This window comes from Vulpes vulpes, chromosome 4 (genome assembly GCF_048418805.1).
Source record: "Vulpes vulpes isolate BD-2025 chromosome 4, VulVul3, whole genome shotgun sequence".
Classification (NCBI taxonomy): domain Eukaryota; kingdom Metazoa; phylum Chordata; class Mammalia; order Carnivora; family Canidae; genus Vulpes; species Vulpes vulpes.
Window position 1 is genome coordinate 84,342,188 of NC_132783.1, and position 21,265 is coordinate 84,363,452.

The window sequence follows — 21,265 nt, forward strand, 5'->3', positions numbered from 1 at the left end:
AAAAACAGATATGGTCTTTAATACCATGTTTTACAAATGATGAAACCTAATCTCAGGGGGATTTAAGTTACTTGTGCTATGTCAGATAATTGGATGAACATGAAATTAAAGCCAGGTCTGTCTGACACCAGAGCTTTTGCTTTAAACCATTAAGGAATGCTGCCTACCCTAATGACTTGCAATATGAAATCCTACTTTGATCCTGTTGATAACAAATTTGCCTTTAATGTCCTTTAGTAAGGAATTTAGCTATGCTAGATATTCCTTCCTTCTTGATATCTCACTGTCTCGAGGCTCTTTTTTTTTTTTTTTTTTTTTGCGAGGGGGGCAAGGGATAGGTGGTGTTTCTCTTCCTCTCTGTTGGTCCTTTTCCTTATATATAGTGATATTCCATCCAGTTTCACCCTCTGGGTTCTTCTTATATGTCTGGGCATAGATTTCTGTGAGTTTATACTACTTGGGCCTTCTGAACTTCTTGAGCCTGTAGGAGTGTGTGTCTTTAATCAAAATTACTAAAATTTTTCTGTGGTTGTCTTTATATCTTCTATTTCTTTGTTTCATCTTTTGATTTTTGCAGATGTGTCAAGAGCCCTACGACTCTGGAGTTCTCTTCTTGGCTCCTCTAGCCAGAGAACTGGGGCTTTATTTTCCCAGTTGTGCCACATCCATCCATGACTGATACCATGTCTGGGGCTAAGTAATAGGAAGATTCAGGGAGAATAGTTTAAATTTAAACTTATTCATGAATTCTTTTTTAAAAAAGTTTTTAATTCCAGTTAGTTAACATACAGTGTTATATTAGTTTTAGGTGTGCAATATAGTGATTCACCAATTCCATGATCTGGTGCTCATCAGAGGTACACTCCTTAATCCCTGTTACCTGTTTAGCCCATCCCCCCTTCCCTCTCTTCTCTATAATTAAGAGTCTGTTCCTTGATTTGTCTTTCTTTTTTCCCCTTTGCTTATTTGTTTTGTTTCTTAAGTTCCACATATGAGTGAAGGTGTAAGGTATTTGTCTTTCTCTGACTTATTTCACTTAACATATTCTCTCGCTCTGTCCATGTCATTGCAAAGGCAAGATTTCATTCTTTTTTATGACTATTATACATACACACATATTCCACATCTTCTTTATCCATTCATCAGTCTGTGGACACTTGGGCTTGTTTCCATGATTTGGATATTATGGATAATGCTGCTGTAAATATAGAGGTGCATGTATCACTTTGAATTAATGTTTTTGTGTACTTTGGGTAAATACCCAGTAGTGCAATTACTGGTTCATTTACTAGTTCTATTTTTAACTTTCTTGAGGAGCCTCCATACTGTTTTCCATGGTGCCTGCACCAGTTTGCATTTCCACCTACAGTGCAAGAAGGTTCCTTTTTCTCCACATCCTCGCCAACACCTGTTGTTTCTTGTGTTTTTTTATTTTAGCCATTCTGACAAGTGTGAGGTGATAGCTCATTGTAGGTTTGCTTTGCGTTTCCTGGCTGGTAAGTGATGATGAGCATATTTTCAGTTGCCTGTTGGCCATTTGTATATCTTCTTTGGAGAAATGTCTCTTCATATCTTGTGCCCATTTTTTAATTGGATTGTTTGTTTTTTGGATGTTGAATTTTATAAGTTCTTTATGTATTTTGGATACTAACCCTTTATCGCATATGCCATTTGCAAACATCTACCATACTGTAGGTTGCCTTTTAGTTTTGTTGGTTATTTCCTTTGCTGTGCAGAAGCTTTTTATTTTGATGAAGTACCAATAGTTTATTTTGCTTTTATTTCCTTTGCCTCAGGAGACATACCTAGAAAGAAGTTGCTACAACCAATGTCAAATAGACTCTGTTCTCTTCTAGGATTTTATGGTTTCAGGTCTTTAATCCATTTTGAATTTATTTTTATGTTTGGTGTAAGAAAGTGGTCCAGCTTCATTCTTTTGAATATTGCTGTCCAGTTTTCTCAACACCATTCGTTGAAGAGACTGTATTTTTCCCATTGGATATTCTTGCCTCCTTTGTCAAAGATCAGTTGACTATATAGTTGTGTGTTCATTTTGTGTTTTCTCTTTTGTTTCATTGATTTGTGTGTCTATTTTTTAAAAGATGTTTGTTTGTTTGTTTCTTTATTCATGAGAGGCATAGAGAAAGAGAGGTAGAGACATAGGCAGAGGGAGAAGCAGGCTCCATGCAGGGAGCCTGACTTGGGGCTCGATCCCGGGACTCCAGGATCATGCCCTGAGCTGAAGGCAGGCACTTAACCACTGAGCCACCCAAGCATCCTGATGTATGTCTATTTTTGTGCCAATACCATACTATCTTGATGACTACAGCTTTGTAATATAGCTTGATGTCCAGAATTGTTATGCCTCCAGCTTTGCTTTTCTTTTTCAAGATTGCTTGGCTATTCAAGATCTTTTGTGGTTCCATACAAATTTTAGAATTATTTGTTCTAGTTCTGGGAGAAATGCTGTTGGTATTTTGGTAGGTGTTGCATTAAATATTAAACTTATTCAATGAATTATTAAACTCAAATATCAAGTTAAGTTTTAGATGTGTACTTTATTTTCTTTATATAATTTTATTTATTTTTTTAAAAGGTTTATTTATTCATGAGACACAGAGAGAGAGATAGAGAAAGAGAGAGAGAGAGGCAGAGACACAGGCAGAGGGAGAAGCAGGCTCCATGCTGAGAGCCCTACAAGGGACTGGATCCCCGGTCTCCAGGATCAAGCCTTAGGCTGAAGGTGGCGCTAAACTGCTGAGCTACCGGGGTTGCCCTTTCTTTATATAATTTTAGTTTTCTGTTGCAATTCTCCATTCTTTTATCTAGTTATGTATTTTTTCCTTGTTTCCTTGAAAATATTAATCATAGTTATTTTGAAGTTCCTTTCTTTATTTCCAGTGTCTATATTATTTCTGAAACTTTTTCTCTGTTTCCTTTTTGTTTGTAGTCAAATTATTTTGCCTCTTTGCATAACCATCAGTATCTATAATTATTCTAAGAGCTGTAAATCTTAGAGATAACAGAGTGTTTACCCTTTTCTCTATGAGTCTGATATGGAGTGTTGAGAAGGCTGATTGCCTTAATAAAATCAAGGATTATGCTAGGTCAAAGTTGATTTTCAGTTTTGGTAGATTCAGTCAATCCTGTTTGCCTCTGTTTCAAGAACTTGACCCTCTTGGACTTTTATTAATTTTTTAATTTATTTTTTAATATTTTTTAATTCATTTATTCATGAGAGAGAGAAGCAGAAACATAGGCAGAGCAAGAAGCAGCCTCCCTATAGAGAGCTGATGTGGAACTTGATTCCAGGATCCCAGGATCACAGCCTGAGCCAAAGGCAGATGCTTAACCACTGGCCACGCAGGTGCCCTCCCCATCCTCCCACCCCCCACCCCCGCTTTGACTTTTAATTGAGGCTATTAGGTCTTTGTCTTGTCAGCTCTGAAACATGGCCCCAGAAGTGCTCTTGGAGATTTCCAACTTAATTCTTTATCCTTCAGCCTAATCCACTTGAAAATTCGGCAAATATCTCAAGTGGGAAACTGACCTTTCATTTTAGACCCTCAGTTTCCAATTTATCACTTTAGTACTAATTAAGTGGCTGAAATCCCTATCTTTTTTTTTTTTTTAACCTCCTTACCCTCCAGCCCCATCTCAGTGTTCTGTTAAATCCAAGGTCTGAATTTTCAGCTTCTAGATGTAAGCAGTATAGATGTGTCCTCTCCCATTCCCCAGGGTAAAAGTATCTGTGTTATCCTTAGATTTTATTCTCCATTCCTCCTAGGGATTTCATTTTTTGCCTCTTATGTTTTTGATCTTTCTCTGTTCCTGTCTTTGTTTTTTAAGCCCTGCCAGACTTGGAGAACCTTCTGCTTTTCAGGTGATTTTGGTTAGCCTTCTTAGCTTACCATTCAATTTCAGAATTCAGCAAATGTGTTATGGGACAAACCAACTGTGTGTTTGAGGTCCTTGAAATGTCAGATTTTGTCTCTCTAACCCTATGCTATTGACTATAAATTCAGGCAGGTTGGACGGACAATCATCTGCCAGTTCTAGGCTGCCCTCTGAACAGTTCTCACCTCCTTGGAAATGTATTTATTCGATCCTGTTCCCTCTGTAGCTTTCTGATACCTTTAATGATTTAAGATTTATATTTTATAATTTATATGATTTTTCTTGTTGTTGTCAGTAGGAATGCTGGCTGTGACCTGCTATATGCTATTCAGAATCAGAAGTTCCATATGTTATGTTTTGATAAGAGATTTAAGTGTGTGTTTCTGCTGAGTGATATATTTTAAAATTTGATAGAGAAAAATGATTAATTATTGTATGAATACTTTCTCATTGTATCTGTTACACATGTTTCTAGAATTTTTCTATGATCAGAGAAACTAAGGCCCCCTTTTAAACCATGGATTTTGTGATAGAAATAACAGCTGAACCAAACCAATAAAGGAGGGAAAAAATATAATTTGTGTTTTGGAACTGCTTGTGGACATATGGATGGCACTCTAGGTTTACCAGGAAGCTACATGCTTCATTTTGAGAACCGCTGTCCTGCACTATTTCTCTTTTTCTCATATGGCTTTTTCTGGTATGGTTTAAAACTGTCAAGCAGTTTTACTATTTAATGAAAATTGTAAATTGGTTTAGTGAAATTTTGTTGTGTTTTTATAATGAGTAGAAAATGAATATACATATGCATCTGAGTTTAGGAATAATTCATTTTATTGTAATTATCTATACTTAAATACAAAGTGCTTTTCAACAGTATATTTGATTATCTTACATGCAAAAAATCTTCAGTAATAAATGAAAAGAATTAAACCTTTAAACATTATAGAATGGAATAAATATCTAAGCAACACATGCTTAAAAGTGCATTCTTATCAAAGAAAATAAAATTAGAGGTTGGAGAAATACCTTTAAATTACAATTCATATGAACTAATAGCTTAACCTTAGTTTTGAATGACTGTTACTTTTCCATCTTTTAAAAATATGGTTAAATATAAACACATGTGGGAAATGTTCTTTTGGCTTTTATCAAACTGACATTTAAGCAAATTTTTTTCAACCTTACTAAACATTTGTGGTAAAAGATTTCAAAGCTTTGACTCTTACAATTTGCCTATGGATTTGCCCCCTCCCCTGCATTATTCTATTAACATTTGGTCTTAATAAGTATAATCTGTTTAGAATTACTGATTTTTTCATTTTATTATTTGTTTAGATGAGAAGTTTGGGAAAGAACTTCATCAAAATCCTACTTGGCAGTTACGAATGCTTTCTTAAGGAAATTAAATTTTTTGAGTTTTTCTATAAAGGTTTTATTTGTCTTATTTTACTTTCTCTGTGAGCTATTCAAAATTGTTGATGTTTGTTTCTGTGCTGTGATGATGTTAATACAATGTGAGATCTTTTTTATCTCCTGGTATATGCTGACTCCTTTTTTCCCACATTGTATTAACATCATCAAATATTTAATATTTCCGTATTTGATCATTTCAATTGATAACTTTTCTGGTGTATAGTACCAGGCTGAGGTGATACTGTATCTCAAAAGATTTGATATTAAACCTAGCCTCAGAAGACTAGTGGTGGGATGCCTGGGTGGCTCAGTGGTTGAGCATCTGCTTTGGCTCAGGGCGTGATCCTGGGGTCCTGGGATCGAGTCCCACATCAGGCTCCCTGCATGAAGCCTGCTTCTCCCTCTGCCTCTGTCTCTGCCTCTCTGTGTGTGTGTTTGTGTGTTTCTCATGAATAAATAAATAAAATCTTAAAAAAAATAAAATCTTAAAAAAAAAAGTGACAGGTAGTGGTTAGTCATAGCTTTGCCTGCCAGATGTTAGTGTTTGAAAGCTTCTCCTCTTCCTCGCATTTTAGTTTTTTCTCAAAGAGCAAAACAGATACATAGATAGCTATCATATATTAATTGTCAGAAATTATCAATTGTTTATAAAGTATTTAATAACATGTGATGTAAGAGTGAAAAGCATTGCTTAGAATTTAAATTCTCCTATTCATTATCAGAACAAGTATTAAAACTTCTTTAGGGGTATGTGGCATATTGCTTTTTGCTTTTTTCCGTAAGGTTAGTTCACAAGAAATTCTGAATTACATTCCAGTGACATTAATTTGTATTTAAATTTTTCTTTAATAAAAACACTGTCATTATAAAATGAATATAAGCACATGATTAAATTTTAGGAAATATAAAAAAGGAAAAAGGTTTATATAAAAAATACCATTGGCATGTTAATATATTTTCTTCTGGCCATTCTGTTAATAATTTCTAAAGAAAAATAATGAATGTTAAATACATCTCTGTTTTGATCATCTTTTTTCTTTTGATTTTTTTGTTCATTTATAGATATCTGAGCCTTAACCTTTCTTATGAGAATATTAAAATAACATTTCAAGATTGAATTAAATTATTAATACTAATATATGTAAAATATCTTAAAATATTTTTAAAAATATATAAGTAAATATATTAAAAATATGACCATTTTTCATATTGCTTAACATCTTTATATTTAAAATTTTTTATTTGTTCAGTTTTGCTTTTATATATTAAAGTTTTAAATACTTCTATATTCTATATATCAAATTTGTTTTTATTCTTTTCTGTTTCCATTATCTGGAAACTGTTGTCTAGAAGTTTGATAAGTACTGAATCCAGTTTTTCCTCTGGCATTTTATTTAAGTAACATTTCCTCGAAGTTTTTAAACATTATGAAAACTATATATTTTATTAATTTGGGTTTTACAAATAGACTACTAGTAGGAAATGGATCAGCTACTGTTCTTTCACTGTCAGTCGTTTGACTGACATGTTTGATATGCCCATTCCATTCAAACAAAGAGATTTAACCAAAAGGAGAAAGTAGGAATGAATTGATCAAGTACTAATGTTGCCAGATTTTATTCCCTATAGAAAAAAATCACAAATGGAGGAGCACCTGGGTCCCTCAGTTAATTAAGAATCTGACTCTTGGGGGCACCTGGGTGGCTCAGTCATTGGGCATCTTCCTTCTGCTTGGTTGAGGACCCTGTAGTCCCAGGATTGAGTCTTGTATTGGGCTCCCTGCTCAGTGGCGAGTCTGCTTCTCCCTCTCCCTCTGCACACTTCACCCCAGCTCATGTTCTGTCTTTTAAATCAATTAAAAAAAGAAAAAGAAAAGAATCTGATTCTTGATTTCGGCTTAGATCATGATTTCAGGGTTGAGTTCAAGTCCCCGTCAGGCTCTGCATTGGGTATGAAGCCTTCTTAAGATTCTCTCTCCCTCTCTCTCTCTGCCCCTCTCTTGCTCCTTCTCGTAAAAAAGATATATCACATAATGGAAATATGTTGAAGTTTCTCATAACATGTAAAGCTATTAAATAGTTTTTCATCCCTAAGCAACTTAGGAAGTACTTAGTTTTTCACACAGTTGCTTAGATTATTTACTTATCAAGTTATACTCCTAGTGTCAAAGCTCACTGGTATTTTAGCCTGAATTTTTGGTTTCATTCATTAAAGATACTCAGACCTTCTTTCCTCAGCATTTTCCATTGGCTACATTGATATTTTTGACCCAGACAAGATAGACCATTCACAGTCAAACAAAATTTTGTATCAGCTAGAAAATTGTACAGAGAAAATCAGGATGTAACTTACGTGCCCATTGCCTGCAAGAGATAAACAAAACAAAATAAAACAACAAATTTTGCCTCATTAAAATCATTTCCCTAAATAGAAATGTTTCTTGGTTTGTCAATATGTAGAAATTCCCTTTGCTCAGTACAGTTTTTCTTCTTTCTTGTATTTCCATTCTCAACACCATCCACCTGCTCATCCAAACTGGAAATCTCAGAATTGTCATCTCTCTACCACATCTTCCACTTCCAGCTATTTATCACATGTTATGTCTTAACCTCAGAATTGCTTCCTCACTTCAATAATTTCTCTCTAGTGCCTTAGCTCAACATCTGATCTTTGGTATGAACTATTTGAAAGGTGGCAATCTGCCTCCTTTTATTCTATGTTGTCTTCCAAACAGTGCTGTCGTCATTTTTAAAAACAAGTCTGCCTTTTACATTACTAGCAGATTTTAGTAATTCCTGCCTGCCTCCTGAATAATGTCTAAATTTATTAGCCTGGCAGAGAGAGTTACCTTTCTGTTGTCAGTTTTTACTACTTTGATTTTGGCCTATATTTTAGTCTGTGTTTAAATTGTTTCTCCGAATATGTCATGTTTTTGTTTTACCCTCAGTCTTGAATATTTTTTCTTCCTTATCTGTCAAACTCGGTTCAAATGTTAAATTTTCCCTGCCTTTTTCATTCAGGATCACCCACTTCTCTCTAAAAAGCTCTATGCTTTTTATTCAGCTTTGTTCTGTATGTAGTTCTTTTTAGATAATTTTATGGAAAATTATGTTCTTCCATTATAAAATGTAGATTAAAAAATGTGTTTGTTGCAAAGCAGTTTATATGCTTATTGCAAGGTCAAAATAAATGTGTACAAGATCCATAACTGCTCCAACTTCGGAAATAACCACTGTTAACACCTTGGTTGTACTTTTCCAGATCCTTTTTAATATATATATATAAACAATATATTAATTAATATATATTAAGTATGTATTAGATAATTAGATAATTGTAATATACACATGTATATTGTAATTTTATTGGATTATATTGTGTGTTTTGGTAACAATTTAAAAAATTTAACTGTTTAGTAGAAGTGCATATACACAGTAAAAATAAGGTGAAGAATTAAACACTTATGAGACTTGTAGCTTTGGGAAATGGACCTACCCTGCCTTTCACCAGTCTTGGTTAGAATTTATTAGGTCAGGGGTGCCGGGTGGCTCAATGGTTGAGCACCTGCCTTTGTCCTTGGGCGTGATCCTGGAGTTCCGGGATTGAGTCCTGCATCGGGCTCCCTGCATGGAGCCTGCTTCTTCCTCTGCTGTGTCTCTGCCCAACCCCCCCGTCTTTCCCTCTCTCTTTCTCTCATGAATAAATAAAATCTTAAAAAAAATTTATTAGGTCAAAATTTGGAATAAGACTGTTTGCCCACTTATACTATTACTACCCACTATGATCTGTGCATGTTATGGAGGTCCTCAGTTTCTGCACTAACGCAAGAAAAAGAAAAAAAAATTGTCATTGTTCACAAATGATGATTATGTGTGTATGGCAAAACAGGTCAATTATTGGAATTAATTAGAGATGTTAGCAACTTGGGTAGATAAAAATTGTTATATAAAGAATTATATTTCTGGGGCGGCTGTGTGGCACAGTTGGTTAAGCATCCACTCTTGGTTTCGGCTCAGGTCTGATCTCACGGTGGTGAGATTGAGCCCTTTGTTGGGTTCTGTGCTCACTGTGGAGTCGGCTTGGGTTTCTCTGTCCCTCTGCCCCACCACCTTGTGCACATATACTTGCTGGCTCTTTCTCAAATAAATAAATCTTAAAGAATTCTATTTCTAAATATCATCAACAAATACAAATTAGGCTTAAACAATATCACGGTTGTACTAAAACGCAGAAAATATGAAATAGTGACTAAGAAAAGATGTGCAAAATTTATGGCAAAAATTGTGAAACTGAGAAATATTAATGACCTAAATAAATATATTGTGATGTACACTGTGATCAAGCATTAGATAGTTTACTACTGGAAAGATTATTGCTTTATCATATATGTGAAAAAAAATTTTTAAGTAATCTTAGTCAAAATTTCTACAAATTGTGTTTTGGAAATTGACATCTTAGTTGTATTGCCTTCTTTATGCTTTTTATATATTTTAATTTTTCTACTGGTTGATTTTATGACTTTAATGTACTTAAAATCTCTTTTGAAAAGTTGATTATTAACATTTGAGATACTTATGGACTCTAACTGAAGGCCAGAAAGTTAGTAAACATTTTCTTTCATCTCACCCTTCTTCCATCTTCAGAATGTCAATGTTATATATAATGGTTTTACATTTTGTAAATGTCATTAATTGTTACATGCTTTATCTCAGCATAGATTCTAAAATTGAAAACCAAACAAAACCTTATTGCCAAATAACTAGTAACTAATATTTTCTGTATAGTAGCATGATTGGAAGAATTCATAGAATAGAAACTACAGGGATCCCTGGGTGGCACAGCGGTTTGGCGCCTGCCTTTGGCCCAGGGCGCGATCCTGGAGACCCAGGATCGAATCCCACGTCGGGCTCCTGGTGCATGGAGCCTGCTCCTCCCTCTGCCTGTGTCTCTGCCTCTCTCTCTCTCTCTGTATGACTATCATAAAAAAAAAAAAAAAAAAAGAATAGAAACTACAGTCCTTTATTAAAGTTTTTGCTACTGAAAGGAGAATTTTGGATGTAATATAATATAACGGGCCCTCTTTAAATTTCTTTTTGGATTCTTTTATTTACTTCCAAAGTCATACACAGTTCTCACCCTTCCTTTCTTCCTTCTTTCTTCCTTCCTTCCCTCCCCCTTTCTTTATTTTTTAACAACCCATGCTATCTTCTTTCTTATGTTTCTTTTTGGTTGTTACAACTCCAGCTTAGTAATTTTTCTCATATAAATGCTAGGCAAAACAACACCTACATGTGAAGCTTATATTTTCCCATATGAGTTAGTAATCTGAGTGGATATTGAATTCTATTTGGAGAATCTTTTTTTTCTTCTAGCATAGAATATAATTTTTTTTTTTTAAGTATCCTATATTCTTTAAGAAGTCTGGTGTGTTCTGATGCTTACTCCTTTTCAGGTAATCTTTTATTTTTCATTCTAGAAGGTCTTAAAGTTTTCTCTTAATATGGAGAGTTCTGGAATTGAACAAGGTATTGTTCAAGTATAGATCTTAGTCCCCTCCCTAATAGAATTGCTTCATATTTGGACAAATCTGACAATTATATTTTTTTATCTCTTTTGAAAACTTTTTTTTTTTTTTTTGAAAACTTTTTCTAATATTTCCTTCTTATTCTTCATTATCTCTAGTCTCCCCCTCATTCTTCTTGAATGGATCTTGGGCCACCTAATCTATTCTCTGTGCCTCTTAATTTTTCTTCCATATTTTTCATCTCATTTCCTACTGATTTTGGGGTATTTTCCTGGGTGTTTTCAGCTTTCTTACCTTCATATTATTTTTTTATCCATGTCCATTTTTATTGCTTATATCATTGATTCATCTATTGATATTTATAAAAATATTTAAGTTTTGTTTTTCCAAATAAGGTTACATTCACTGATTCTGGGAGGACATATCTTTTTGGGGGTCATGACCTATTTGTAATTCAACCCATTATAAATATGATCCAAAATCTTTGGAAGAATTGGTTTTTGAAAGTGGTGGTACTTCAAACGAACCTTGTATTTGATCACTGTATGTTTACTTTACCCATTTACTCTCCTTTTCTCCTCTAATCTCTAACATCACTCTTAACTGATATCTAGTTTAGAAAGTAAGTAGAAGAGAACTTCCCTTGAAGTGCTGCAACTAACCACCTCTGCACCTGTGGCTATATACTTTGTCTTCTTTTTGTTTTTACATTAGTATTATTAGTGGTATACAAATACTGCTGTCAAAGTTCTGGGAGGTTTGTTAATTATGTTTTTTGGCATCTTAAGAGTTTTATAGATAGAATCACAAGGCGTTTGGAGGTATGGGAGTGGGTATAACTCCATGTTTCCTATCTCTAATGTAACCATATCTGTATTTGTCTTTTATTTTGAGGTTCTGTGGAATGTTTCATTTTAGTGAAAGGATCTACTTCTACACTTACAGTTTTTAAAGGTTTAAAAATACGTTTCAAGACTCAAACATTCCTTTAATATTATACTCCTATCCCAATCTCATATTATACTCCTATCCCAATCTCTTTCTTTTTTGACTGACCTGTATCACTTGCTGTCTACATTGCATATATTTTGTTATTCAATAATTTGATGTTTTCTCATTTTCTCTATTTTCTCATGTGTATTCATCCTTTTGTCCCTCCAAGGCTTCTTAGTCCTTTGAAATTAAAATTATATACTTATGCCCCTTGGATTTCTCCCACAGACTCTAACATGCTAGAGATATGATATGAGTATTGACTTGATATCCAGGTTAATAAATGCCATCTATTTTGAGATTTATTCAGTGTCCATAGCCCTTTGGCTGGGTATGTGTATTAGCAGGGGTGTTCATGGATCATCTATGAAAAGCTTCATGTGTAGTGAATGCATGTATTTTCCTGGAGAGAAGTTCTATAGGTTTTATCACATGTCAGAGTAGCAAAGCATTAAATCACTTCTCTTTATTTTTATTTGGCAGATACAGAAATTATGTCGGCAAGCAGTTTGCCTAGAATTATACAACCCAGTGTAGTTTCCCAGTTTTTTAAACTATAAACTAATTGTCTTTATGATATCTAAAACTTTAAACTTATTAGAATATACACTTGTAAGAGTTCTAGAGATCAGCACTTAAAATGGGAAAATATGCATTGCTTATAATTTATAAATTTTTATTTTTACCTTTTTTTAGTTTAATGGTTAATAATGGACAGTTTATATATTTTAAATTTTTATAATTGTATATTTGTGGAAAAAATTTCATAAGTATGGAAATTCAGCAAAGTTGTTTTTCATACATATTTCAATTCATTCAACATAATCATGTAATTCAAAATATTTTACTAATTGCGATTTAATATACTTCTAATCAGAAAAATTAGATTGTGACAACTGAGAGATGCTAACTTTTTTCTACTGTGATTTCCTTGTAGGTTTGATGAACTTGTAAAAAAATTCAAAGTCGAATATCATGCTGGTGGCTCTACCCAGAATTCAATTAAAGTGGCACAGGTTGGTTAATTATTTTAAAAGTTATAAACAAATGGATTCAAAATGATTCTAGACTATATTTTATTGTTATAGAATGGTTTTTTTGGTTTTGAATAAGATTTTAGCAATCATTGCCCATCTAATTAACAAAATTATTTAAATTGTTCATTTGATTATTGGTGAGCTTGAACACCGTTTAATGTGTTTAATTATCAAATCTATTGTGTTTTTTTTTTATAATTTTTCAGGTGTTAATGACTTACAGGAATTCTTTATATTTTATGGATATTATTCCCTTTATCTGTTGAAAGTATTTCTTATTTGTTTTTTGTACTTTAACTCTGATTAGTTAAATTTTAACTTTAACAAACTTTAACCCAGATTACTGTGCTGGAGTTCTTAGTTTTAATTTTTTTTAGTTTTTATTTATTTAAAGGACATTCCTATAACAAGATACCACAGATTTTCTTGTGTCATATGCAGATATATAAGCATATCTTTTCTATACATATATACATACGTAAACATGTTTTATGTATGTGTAAATTCATATCTCTGTATATATACCCATATCTTTATTTTCCAGGGGATAATTGGATAAATTTATTTTGATATATGTTCTTCAAGTCAACAGCCTAATCTAATCTTGAATGAGACTGTGTACTTTTAATCACAAAGGACATAAAAAGCTTTATCTACCTCTGGTTCTTACCTCTGCGATTTGAAAACTAGCTCAAAATCCTACTCACTGCAGTTGTAGGTCATCTCTGATGGTCTTAGGTCATTTTGAGTTTTCATTGATTAATGTTTTCCTTTTGAATTTTAAGTAATTTTAAAGACTAGACAAGTGGAAAATTGACAAAAGTTGAACAATTTCTGATTTCTTTGAACTAAATCTTTGTTGATTTAGACATACAGTGTAATTATCCCACATACATTTTTTTTAAGATTTTATTTATTTAGTTCACGAGAGAGACAAAGACGCAGAGACATAGGCAGAGGGAGATTTAGGCTCCCTGTGGGGAGCTGGAATGCAGGACTTGATTGCAGGATCCCAGCATCACGACCTGAGCCAAAGGCACCCACTCAACCACTGAGCCACCCAGGCACCCTTCCCACATACTTCTAAAGCTCAGATTTCAGCATACTATTAAAATATTTTCAATTGTAAAAATTCATCTCCAAAGTAGTCTGGTCATTTGTGTGGAGTGGCCTGAGGAGAAGGTCTTTGTGTTTGTCAGTTGATTTGTATTGTTTTTGTAAAACCTCTTCCTGCTAGTCCTTTGTGAGCTCAGGTTAACAGAAAGAGGATAATTTATTTTTTTTTGTCCTTAGGTTATGTATTAATTGCTTGAGCTGCCATAACAAAATACCATAGGCTGTGTGGCTTAAACAATAGAAATTTATTTCTCACAGTTCTGGAGGCTAGAAGTCCAAGATCAGGGTGCCTGAATCAGGATTGATTTCTGGTAAGGACTTCTTCCTGTCTTAAAGATGGCTACCTTCTCACTTTGTCCTCACATAGGCTTTCTTCTGTGTCCACTCAGAAACAGATCTCTTGTATTTGTTTAACTTCTGGTAAGGACACCACTCCTATTGGATGAGGGCCCCACACATGGGACCTTATTTAACTTTAATTAAAGGTTCTGTCCAAAAACAGTTACATTGTGGTTTAGAGCTTCAATATATGCATTTTTGGGGAGAGGAGCAGTTCTGTCCCTAACAAATAATTCTTTTAAAGCTGCAATCTATCAAAGCACAACTTTCATAATATTTTATGAGCCTTGTAATAATGTATCCTCGTAATACTTTATTTGTTCCTAGGTTTAAAAAAGGAAATAAATGGAATTTAAAATTTGAGGCAATTCATCCAATATTTTTATTTTGTTACTAGTGGTAAATCTGAGGTTAAATCCAATCCTGATTGCCAGACTATTCATTTTCTTTTTCACCATATGCAAAGCAATTCACCTGACATATATTGCTCTGTATAAAGCTCTGTGCTACATGATAGACACATCAATAAACAAGAAATATTCCTTGTTTACAAAGTTTTGGGTTAGATTGGGAAATTTACCATTTCTTTTTTTCTTTAACCACTGTCCTAAATTTTCCTCTTCTGTTCTTCCTCTTTTTCTTTATTACTTATTAAATTCTTACTAAATGTCAGGTAGTGAGATGTTAGTTAGAAGTTAGTAACACACTCAGCCCATACTTTTGAAGCTTTCATTATAATGGAAATATATATGGGGACACAGTGGTGAGGTGCAGAGAGGGAATGGTAAACTATTAAGTACAATATAATTTTATAGGAGAAATCCTCTCTATCCCTAAAAGACAGATAAACCCATTTACAAGAACCAAAGTAAAAAGACATCGGTACTCACATATGAGATTTTTCCAGTTTCTAGAAACCTAAAGGTAAAACTGTCTTTCCAAGTATACCTCCAGTATAATATTCAGTTGCTAGTTGAATCACAACAATTCCCATTTCTCAGTAGGACTTTTATGTCAAGTTCTAGATTTTAGGGAGGTTTTTTTTTTTTTTTTTTTAAAGATTTTATTTATGTATTTGATAGAAAGGGATAGGGCACAAGTAAGGGGAACGGGAGCAGAAGAAGCAGGCTCCCCACTGAGCTGGGATCCTGATGTAGAACTCAATCCCAGAACCCTGGGACCATGACCTGAGCTGAAGGCAGACCCTTAACTAACAGCCAGCCAGGTGCCCTAGATTTTAGGAAGTTTTAAATTTGAACTAGGAAAACTAAAAGAGATACCCATGGATAGCAGTTTTTCTCTATGTAACTTGAACCCTTCCTCCCCTGGCATGAGATTGACTATTATCAGTCTATTTTGTGAGATTTTTTTCAAATTGTTGGTGGAACATCTCAGAGGCTGCCACAAGGAGGCACGGGTGATGCTTGATTTGTTCTAGATTTGTTGCTTTAAAAGTAGAGCTGTTCTGCTTTTTATTTTGTACATTAGATTTGATAAAAGATTTAATTCTTTTAAAAGTTATACTGCCCACTGTACTCATCAGGATGGCTACTGTCACATCAACATTTTTTTATGTTTATGTTGGCAAGAATATAGAGAACTTGAAACTCCATACACTGTTGGTGAGCATGTAGAATTATGTATACACTATGGAAATTGTATGCTTCCTCAGAAAAATTACAAGGAGAATTATCGTCTCATCTAACAGTTCCACTTCTGAGTATCCTATGGACTGAATGTTTGTGTCCCCTTCCAAATTTATATGTTGAAGCCCCAACTCCCAATGTAATGGTGTTTGGAGATGGAGCCTTTGAGAGGTTATTAGGGACTTAAATGACGACATGAGTTATTTAATCATGAAGAATTAGTTCCTTTATAAGAAGATACACCAGAGAATTTGCACTGCCCCTCCCTTCCACCACCACATGAGTATACAGTGGGATGGTGGCCATCTACATGCCAGGAAGAGAATCATCTCCAGGAACCAAATTGACTACTCCTGGGATCTTGGATTTCCTATCCTCCAAAACTGTGAGAAATAAATTTCTGTTGTTTACACCATCTAGTGTATAGTATTTCATTATGGCAGCCAGAGCAGACTAAGATTATGTACTCAAAAGAATTGAAAGAAAGGTCTTGAAGAGATAGTTGTATGCCTGTATTCATAGCAGCATTATTCACAGTAGCTAAAAGGAAAATATTGAGCTATTAGAAGGAAGGAAATTCTAACACATACTATAACGTGAATGAATCTTGGCATTATGCTTAGTGAAATAATCTAGTCACAAAAGGCTGACTACTGATGATTCTCCTTATATAAGATACCTTGGGTTGTCAGATTCATAGAGATGGAAAGTAGATTGCCAAGGGTGGTGTGAAAGAGGAATTATTGCTTAATGGTTATAGAGTTTCAGTTTTACAAGAAGAAAAGCTTCTAGAAATGGATAGTGGTAATGCTTCTTGAACAATGTGAATGCCACTGCACTGTGCACTTAACTGATTAAAGTTTGCATATGTCTATTTTACCTGAATTTAAAAAAAAAAGAAAATTTAAAAATAGATTCTAGGGGAACCTGGGTGGTTTAGTCGTCTAGTCCTGGGGGGCCTATTGCTCAGGTCATGATCCTGGAGTCCTGGGATTGAGCTCTGCATCGGGCTCCCTGCTTAGCAGGGAGTCTACTTCTCCCTGTTCTCTGCCCCTCACTCTGCTCATGCTCTCTCTCTCTTTCAAATAAATAAGTAAAAATCTTTTTAAAAAGTAAATTCTAGAAATGCTTCTGTAGACAATGATATCTGTGTGATTCAAGTGATGGATTTCATTTGCTTATTCAGCAATCAATGAGGCAACATAACAATTTAAGAGCATGGGCTTATTCTTGGGACCATGGGAATACGTAGGAATTGAGTTTGAAAAAAAAAAAAAAAAGAACTGTGTTTGAGTTCAAGCATTGTCATTCTAATGGCCTTGAAGCCACGAGAATTTATTCAGCTTTTCTGGGTCTTTCATCTGTGGGTTAAAGCTTATCTTGGATGTTGTAAGGATTAATGTGATAATATTTATAAAAATTATACTATTTTTTTAAAGGAAAGTTTGGAAACCACTAAAGTTGAAGGCCTTTTGTTTTTGTTTTTTTGCAATTTTCTAAATGTTCTTTATCTTAACTTAAATTTACCCAGTTATGAAAAAAAAAATTTACCCAGTTATGGATAGGACAACCAGAATTGTGGTTCTCATCTGCTTAAAAACAGTAATTTCAGTCTAGCCCTTGACTGAACGTCTTGTTTTGCTTTTCATTTCCCCTAATATTTTGAGACTACTTTTCCTTTCCATCTGACTGATGATCCAACTACATAATTGCCAAATTATAACTTATGTCTAGGATAACCACATAGTTTTAAAAAATAGTACATTAGAAGTACTTCCCTTCAGAAGGTCAATTTCTCAGACTTTCCTTGGTAGTCAGTAATAGGAAGAACTGATTCATTTGTACACAAAGCACATATTTATTGAGTTTCTGCTATGTGCTAGTCATTGTGCCAGGTAGTAGTTGGTAACTTAAGCTCTCTTGTCTAAATTTTAAGAAAACTATGAAAAAATAGTTAGAACTTTAGAGTGAACAATCCCAATATAGTCCTAATTGTATCTAATTTTTTTTTAAGATTTTATTTGTTTATTCATGAGAGACACACGGGGGCGGGGGAGGGACACAGGCAGAAGGAGAAGCAGGCTCCATGCAGGGAGCCTGATGCGGGACTTGATCCCAGGTCTCCAGGATCAGGCCCTGGGCTGAAGGCAGTGCTAAACCACTAGGACATCGGGGCTGCTCAGTTGTATCTAATTCTGATACAGTTTTGTTCAGTGAGGACATTGAGGTTGAGCTTACAGCTGTCTAAAAAGTCTAGGGAAATACAATAGAAAGGGGTTGAAAGGGATAGCCCACCAGGGAAAGTACTGAGTTTTGTTTTGTGTTTAGTGCGTTTGATTGTTTGGTTCAGGGCTTTTCTTATCCATTTGAGTTCTCCTTCACTCCATACAGGTTTGCATTTTTCTATCACTCTATATTATTAAAGAAGCACATATTGGACAGCAAGTAACAACCCAGTAGAGCTACACTAACTAACTGTCTGCCAGATGCTATGAACTGGAGATCTGAAATAGAATGAGATCTATTCTAAGGAAAAAAAATTCAATGATCGTCTAACTTTTCATAGACTGCTTAATTCTGCATGTTTCTTGATGGTATATACCATGTGAAATATGTATTTTCTGTATCTCTGTGTGTTTATGTAATATACATTTTGAAAATACTCAGTTTTTCTGTATACACAAGAAAAAACCAGGGGATGGAATTCATAAATAGTAAACTGGTACCATAAAAGTTTGAGCCAGAAGTCATCAACATTTTTAAAAGCATAGATAATAAATAATCCAGGAAATAGGCAAATCTGATGTGCTATATATAAGCAACAAATGAGCTTATAACCTGTAAGACTGCTAAGGATAGACTAAAGAAAAACTGTTGTAACAAATAAGAGTATTACTTATAGAAAGGGATAGAAAAACCATTTCATGATCATATACCAATGGGCTAATACTTGTATCATCCCAAATTGTCCACTCATCAGTGACAGTATGTTCTCATTCTGGCCTCCCACACACTACCCAGGAAAGGCAAATAAAACCTTAACTATTTAGCAGGTCATTTTTCAAGCGTTATCATCTTTGCTCTTGAGTTTCTCTCAGGGAACATATGCAGTGTGTATGTGTGATACTAAGCCCTGCTGTCTGTGGCACCCTTGCTTAAACTGTGACCCTCTTAAATATACGTACACCATCATCATCAGGGAAGGATGATGAGGTGAATGGACAGGTTATTTGAACATTCAGCTAGTGAGGTCCTTAACTTGTTTGCACCCTAATGTGTTACGCTGTGATTGTTAGTTTCTCCCACTGCTTCTTGCTGTTTGTTTATTTAAATGGATAAATGTGTACTATTAACATCTTAATTTGGTTGATAGGCCCTTTTTGTTCTCTGCCTTCTGGGATAGCTGGTGCGTTTATGTATTTGGAGACTACTAGTACTTCGAGGTAATTTCCCCACACAATAGTAGGTTTAAGTGGATTTCTCCTTGTTCCATGGTTTAATAATGCCTTACACGGTAGCTATGGAAAAATATGCAGAAATAGTGAAAGAGAGGATTACTTGCAAACATCCTCACTTCTATGAAAGAAGAACTAAAAGTCATACAGAAAGTAAAGGTTAACTTTCTAGAGTTCATTTTGTCAGATCTGACCAACAATCATACTTTGATACATAAAATAATGTGGAAATCGTGTCAACAAGAAAATGTTCCCATTACTTCTGTGATACTTTGATTTGTTAAATTTGTTTGTTCTTGAAGATTTTAACGTAACCACAGGCAACATAAAACAATGTTAAGATGTCCATATACAATTCTAGACTTCTCTCATCTGCATGTTTGACAGTGCAAATTTAAATTTTGGAAAATTTTATTCGGTGTAAACTTCTTTTTAATGAAAATTTTAAAATCTTCTCTGAAAAGAATTCTGAACCTCTTATATAGAACACTGCTAAAAGGTGGTATAATTTGCTTACCTGTGAAATTGATGCTTTCATAGTGAGCATTTTGGGACATTCTATTTTTCTCAATATGTACAAATGCATTTAATATGATTTTTGACCATAAAGGAATAGAAGGAGGTAGCCTCCTTGGACATGTGCCTTAAAAATGGCTATAATTGTTGTTGGACTTAGAAAAGATATCCTGCAGTAAAATATTTTTAAAGTGTGAGACAAGAATGTCCTGTCTAACCTAATTTGGCAATACATTTAGGATGAGAATAGGGGAAAGGATTATACTAAAACAAATTTATATGCCATTTCTTCAAAAGTGTTCAGTGGTATTTGAAGAAGTGATAAGGAGACTAGAAAAAAATTTACACAACAAACAAATGTCTCATTTTTGTATAATATGATTACTTTGTAACTCAAGGTAGAGGGAAAAAAAAATCACCCCACCACAAAAGGGCAGCCAAGTTAAATAAGACCTTCTCGATTTCTTTACTAAAACCGTAACTCATTTGGAATGCAACTTTGACAGCATAAATTGAAATTACTAGTGTCCTTCTGAAATCATGCTCATTTTACACATGGAAAGCATATATAAGTAATCTGTCAATACAAAACATGATTGATAAATAGTTGGAATACTAAAACAAGCATTTAGATTCAAAGGAGTTGGATATCTTGTGCAGTTTGAAACTAATTCTTATGTATCTAAATACCTGTCATTGCTATTAAGTACAGTCCTAAGCATTCTGTGCTCAGATGCTTTTATTGAGAGATATGTAGTTTGGTATCATCACAGGACTGACACCAAGAATTTGGACTTGATACAAGCAGAGTGGTCAAAATGAAATTTAAATTTAACCATATTCAGTTTTACCACACTAAAAAGAAGGCTGTCCTAATGGTTCTACCCAGTTCAGAAAAGTATTTTGGAAAGGAGATACAAAGAGTAAAACTATTCCATTTTCTGGAACAAAAAGAAACATGTTATTTTTTTCTAAATACTGGTAATATCTGTTTAATCCAACTGTCCTTACTCTTCTTTTTAAAAATTTTATGTTTATATATATTAAGAATATACAGTATGGCCTATAAAATTTAAATTCCGACAAAGAGTTAAAAAAAAAGGTAAAATAAGTTGCTGTATTTATTTTAACAGAAGAAACTAATTAGTATCATATTTTTTCATGCATATTATTTAATTAGTTCTTTTGATTATTACTAATTAGCACTATTAATTGTTCCTTTGTTTAAATAGTAGCACTTTTATAACAGAATAATACATACTTTCAAATAGGTATTTTATTGTTTTACTCAGGCCGCCATAACAATACCACAGACTGAGTGATTAT

The 21,265-nt window shown here is 34.0% G+C and overlaps 1 protein-coding gene across 9 annotated transcripts in view; it reads left to right on the forward strand.

Moving 5' to 3' along the window:
- ADK (adenosine kinase) overlaps positions 1 to 21,265 on the forward strand; it is a 494,813-nt gene that overhangs the window by 150,580 nt on the left and 322,968 nt on the right. For all 9 annotated transcript variants that reach the window (XM_026005029.2, XM_072756311.1, XM_072756308.1 and 6 more), the window contains one exon: positions 12,768 to 12,846. In XM_026005029.2, the coding sequence (XP_025860814.1) occupies positions 12,768 to 12,846 (79 nt within the window). The remainder of the gene's footprint in view (positions 1 to 12,767; positions 12,847 to 21,265) is intronic.